Source organism: Chiloscyllium plagiosum, unplaced genomic scaffold, assembly GCF_037043375.1.
Source record: "Chiloscyllium plagiosum isolate Xiang-an unplaced genomic scaffold, Cpla_swu_hap1 HiC_scaffold_5, whole genome shotgun sequence".
NCBI lineage: Eukaryota > Metazoa > Chordata > Chondrichthyes > Orectolobiformes > Hemiscylliidae > Chiloscyllium > Chiloscyllium plagiosum.
Window position 1 is genome coordinate 86177127 of NW_028270143.1, and position 5421 is coordinate 86182547.

General features: G+C 41.4%; 1 protein-coding gene across 11 annotated transcripts in view; it reads left to right on the plus strand.

Moving 5' to 3' along the window:
* Positions 1 to 2788: 2788 nt before the first annotated feature.
* The window catches only part of ptf1a (pancreas associated transcription factor 1a), a 187563-nt gene continuing 184930 nt past the window's right edge, over positions 2789 to 5421 (plus strand). For all 11 annotated transcript variants that reach the window (XM_087987422.1, XM_087987414.1, XM_087987415.1 and 8 more), the window contains exons 1-2: positions 2789 to 3392; positions 3623 to 5421. The exon at positions 3623 to 5421 is cut by the window's right edge and continues 97 nt beyond it. In XM_087987422.1, the coding sequence (XP_087843548.1) occupies positions 2789 to 3392; positions 3623 to 3825 (807 nt within the window). In that variant the 3' untranslated portion in view covers positions 3826 to 5421. The remainder of the gene's footprint in view (positions 3393 to 3622) is intronic.

The window sequence follows — 5421 nt, forward strand, 5'->3', positions numbered from 1 at the left end:
TCAATTCTCCCATTCACTCTTATCCCTATAGCTCTGTCTGGTTACTGATTTCTCCCTTCTCCTCTACCTGTATATTTCTTCCTCTATTTCCTTATAACTCTTCCTGATTTTCTCTTTCCATATTTATATTTTTATTTCTCTCATTCCTCTTTGTCTCTTTCATTCTCTCTGTCCCTCACTCCCTTCTTCCCTCTCTCCATCTAACTTTCCCTCCTGTTTATCCCCAGTCCTATAACTCTTCATCTTCTTCTTTCTATCTCTGTTATTCTGTCTCTTTATCTTAGGAATCTTTCTTTCTCCCCAATTCTTTAAATCCATCACCATATCTCTCCTCCTTTATTTCCCTCTTTCTCTGTCAGTTCCAGTATTTTCTCCTTTTACATCCTCACTATCTTTTTTTCTGCCATATCTCTTCCTCACTCCTTTTTTTTGTATTTCCCTTGATCTCTGCCCTGTATCTTTTTTCTTTTCTCTATGTATCCCTCTCCATCTCTCCCTATTATTTTCTCTCTGTCTCAATCTATTTCAATGTTCTAACTTTCCCTAAAATTATTTTTCTTTAATTTCTACTTCAATTTTTTTCTGTACTTTCCAGCTATTTCCCCACCCACCTATACTTATTGTTTATATTCCCTTTCTCCATTTTTCTCTTTCACTATCTCACTCACTATCCCCAATTATTTCTCCACCATTTCCTTTTGTTGCACTCTCACTCCCTGTATCACTATCTATCATTCCCTCAACTGCTATCTTCTCACTTCCACAATCACTCCCTCTCTAACTCCCCCATTATGAATTTTCCTCTCTATTTTGCACATTCCCTCTTCCTTTGTTTGCCTTTCTGCTCCTCCCTTTCTATCTCTCTCTTCTGCAATTTACCTGTATTTTGCTCACCTCACCAGCTTCCCACAGCCATTCTCTTTTTTTTGTCTCATCCAGTCATTAGATTAGATTAGATTCCTTACAGTGAGGAAACAGGCCCTTCGGCCCAACAAGTCCACACCGACTCTCTGAAGAGTAACCCACCCAGTGTGATTTCCCTCTGACTAATGCACCTAACACTATGGGCAATTTAGAATGACCAATTCACCTGACCTGCACATCTTTGGACTGTGGGAGGAAACCAGAGCACCTGGAGCAAACCCATGGGGAGAAGGTACAAACTCCACACAGACAGTCACCTGAGGCTGGAATCGAACCTGGAACCCTGGTGCTGTGAAGCAGCAGTGCAAACCACTGAGCCACCGTGCCGCTCTCTCATTCTCTCTTACTATCAGACTCTCCCATATCTCATCCTGTCACTCTCTCCCTCTATCTCTCTTTTCCACTCTTCCCTCTTCTTTCTGCCATCCTGACTTTCTCTCTCTCCTCTACTCCCTCTGTCACTCTATGCCTCTGTCTCTATCTGTCCATTCTATATCTTCATCTATTTTCTGTTCTGATCACTCCCTCTATCTCCCTCTGTCTTTCCTTCCAACTCCTAATCTCTGTATCATTCTATTTCATAGAGTCAAACAGATCTACAGGACAGAAAAAGGTCATTTGGCCCATTGTGTCTGCCAGTCAAAAGCAAATGCCCAACCCACTTCCAGCACGTGGTCCATAGTTTTATATGTTTTGGCATTGCAAGTGCACATCTGTATACTTATTAAATGTTATGAGGATTTCTGCTTCTACCATCTTTTCAGGCAGTGAGTTCCAGGTTCCCACCATCCTCTGTCGGAAAAATACTCTTCCCCACACTCTCTGGCGTTATTGCTCTTTTATCACTCACTATCTCTCTCTTCCTCTCTACTTCCTTCCTCACCCTCTGTCTATGTCTCTCCCCTCCCTATCTTTCCCGTTCTCACCCCTTCCATATCATCCTTCTCTCACCTCTTCTATGTTACCTTTCAATAGCTCCCTCTTTCCCACATTCTCTGCCTCTACCACTCTTTTTATTTCTCCCTCTGCTTCTCTCTCCTGTCTATCTCCCTTCCTCTCTCATTCACTGTATCTCCTTCTTTATCTCCCTCTATCTGTCTTTTTTTCATTTCTTCCCCCTCTCGTTCACTGTCCTAATTTCTACATCTCTCTATCTCCCTCTCATCATCTCTCTATCTCCTTATCTACCTCTCTCACTATCGCTTTATCTCTCTCCCTTTGCCACTCAGTGTATCTCTTTTGCAACTCCCTCTCCCCCGCCACACCCTTTCTCTCTTCCTATTTCCAACTTCTCCCCCTTTCTCTTTCCATCCTCTCCCTCCCTTCCCTGTCTCTCCCACACCCCGTCTCTATCTCTCCCTGTACACTCTTCCTCCCATCTCCGTCCTTTCCCCTATCTCTCTACGTTGTTCTCCTCTCTCTTCAAGTCCCTTTCTCTCCTCTCTTCCCTGCCTCTCCCTGTCACCTACTTCCTCTGTCCCTCTCTATTCCCACGCCCACCCTCTCTCTCCCCTGTTTCTCCCTCTTATTCTCTGTCCCCTTTCTAACTCTCTCTCCTTTCTATTTTTTTCGTGCGTCTCTCCCTCCTGTTCTCTCTCCATTTCTCTCCCCTCCATTTCTCTCCATCCTGTCCTCTCTATCTCCTTCTCTCTTATTCTCTCTCTCTCTCTCTCCCTCTTGTTCTCTCTATCTCACCCTTTCTCCCAGTCTCCCTCCCCCCTTGCCTTCAGCCTGCTCTCTTATTGGTTGTCCTAGCGGCCCGGCGGCACGCGCCGCTCAGTGTCCTATAAGAGGCCTCGCGTGCCGCCCTGGCGGGTCACTCACGAGCGCCAGCGGCTCCCGGCTCCGGTTACCGGGCAACACCATGGAGACCATGCTCGAGCAGCTCACCGGCCTCGACACCTTCGAGGCTGCCACCTACTTCGATGATGAAGATTTGTTCGCGGAGCAGCCGTCCCGGGATCACCTGGACACGGACGGGTTCCTGGAGCACGACGTGGACTTTCTGAGCAGCCAGATGAGCGAGTATTACAAGGAGAGCCGGGGCGCTGCTGATCCTGAGCACTGTGACTCGGGCATCCTCTCCTTCACATCGTCCTCGTCACCCTTTTCCTTCGACTGCACCGATAGCACTTCTGAGGTGTCCCCCCAGCTCAAAGGGATTGAGGGCGCTGTGAAAAGGCGCAGGAGGATCCGCTCAGAAGTTGAAATGCAGCACCTTCGCCAGGCTGCAAACGTCCGGGAGCGCAGACGCATGCAGTCTATTAACGATGCATTTGAAGGTCTCCGAACTCACATACCAACGCTACCTTATGAGAAACGACTTTCAAAAGTTGATACCCTCCGATTAGCAATAGGTTACATTAACTTCTTAACAGAACTTGTTCAATCTGATATGCCCTTAAGGAATCCAAATAGCGATTCTGCAATTCAACCTAAAAAAGTCATTATCTGTCATAGAGGTGCAAGTAAGTGCATCAGATGTATTTTGATATAGTTTATTTGTAATTCCCTTCTAACTTTAAGCTTGCTACCTTAGTTCCTGCACTTCTTTATATAAATGCACTTCTAATGTTTTTCACATTGTTCTTTAGACTAAAATAATGCTGTCAATAAATGCAAAGTTGTATAAAAGTACATTTTTGGATGTTTACTTTCTTATGTACAGCACATTTACATTTCTTGATATCTCTTCTAGGGTCGCCATCTCCAAATGATCCGGACTATGGGCTGCCTCCTCTAGCAGGGCATTCCTTGTCGTGGACTGATGAGAAACAGCTTAAAGAACAAAACATCATCAGGACAGCAAAAGTTTGGACTCCCGAAGATCCCAGAAAATCTAATAGCAAATCATGTGTAAACAACATTGAGAACGAACCACCTTTTGACTTTGTCTCATAAAAATGGAAATACAGTAGTTCGCAATTCAGGGATTTATATAATCATGTTTATTTAATGAAAGTTAATATATGATCAAACTTAATTGTTGATATCAGATCAAGAATGTAATGGTGTGTAAACCGAGAAACGTTAATTTATATATTTATTATTTTAAATAGTTATATGTAAATATTATGGAATGCTTAATTTATCAAAAATGTCCTAATCAATTTTCTAATGTTAATTTTTTTCAACAACGTTTAATCTAACAGTACATTATTACCTAAGGTTTTCTAGCGAATATTTTTCTATATATACCAATTAATTTATTGTAATATATATCTTATTCCTCTTTGATGGAAAATAAATTCAAGAATACAATATTCACTTTTTTATTGTTATTTAAGAAACTGTGCAACCACATAGATTCAACTCATAAATTGATTCAATGTACACCCTAAAAATATATAGTCTTTATTGCACCCTGTCTGCAATAATGTTAAACTCATTAGCTGAGGCATCGAGCGTTGCTATAATTTTAATGTTTTAGAATGATATAAATGGTCATTTGCATGTTATGGACATTGTGTGCTTCTGACCAGAAGCGCGTTCACACAAACAACTAAGAAGCAAAAAAAAGTCTAAAATTGAACTACGTTCAAAAAGTTCAAGCAATCAGTGACCTATTTCTATTATTTGATAGAAGTTACGGATCATTCTTATTTTACATGTATTCTCACAGCGAAAAGGAACCATTCATAAAGAAGTACACTTTAACAATATCGAGAACAGAATGTACATAACTGCACAGATTCGATTTATTTTGACTCAATGCAGAAAACAGTGAATAAAGGTGTGCAACATGATTTTCATGACATACTGAGAGTTCACTGTGAATCAAACTACAGAAACAGGTGAAGTAAATATAAAAGCGGTACACATTGCACCTTACTGAAATTGTATAAATCAAGTAATTCTAGTTGGAAAATAATACTAATATCATTATTTGTAAAACAATTGTAAATCAGGGTATTAAGGCATCACGAGAGCACTTTAAGAGGATATCAATATAAGATATGTGGGAGCAAAATGTAGTTGTTCAGAGGATATCATTAACATTATTTTTGGACCACATAATTTATTTTTGTTTTAAAAATGCACAGAAAGAAATCTTAGAAGAATTTTGTAAATTCATATAATTCGCCCATACGTCACGTCACATTTTATTATCCATTCTTGGTCCATTTTCTGTGTGTCAAATTCTGTAGGTTTAAACGTACCTAAACTCTTTTGTACACACCTTACAAACAAGCGTCCCATTACCTCTAAAGCTTTGTGCAATTCTAAACGAAGAAAGCGTGGTGATTTTTTGTTTTATTATTGCACTGTGCTACACGACCAGTCACTCATTTTGTGTGTGTTTAAAGGCGAATAAAGTCCTAAGAGAACCATGACAAAACCCCGTTCCCATTTGCTTGCAATCTTGCCTGGTGCTGTACTCTGCAGGTGTTTGAGAAGGAAAATTTCCCGTGGCACTCAGCCTGTGTCCCAGCTTCTCCCGCGGCTCTGACGTCAGCAAGCAGCAGCTCAGGGGTTAAAGTGATAGCAGGAGCCCAG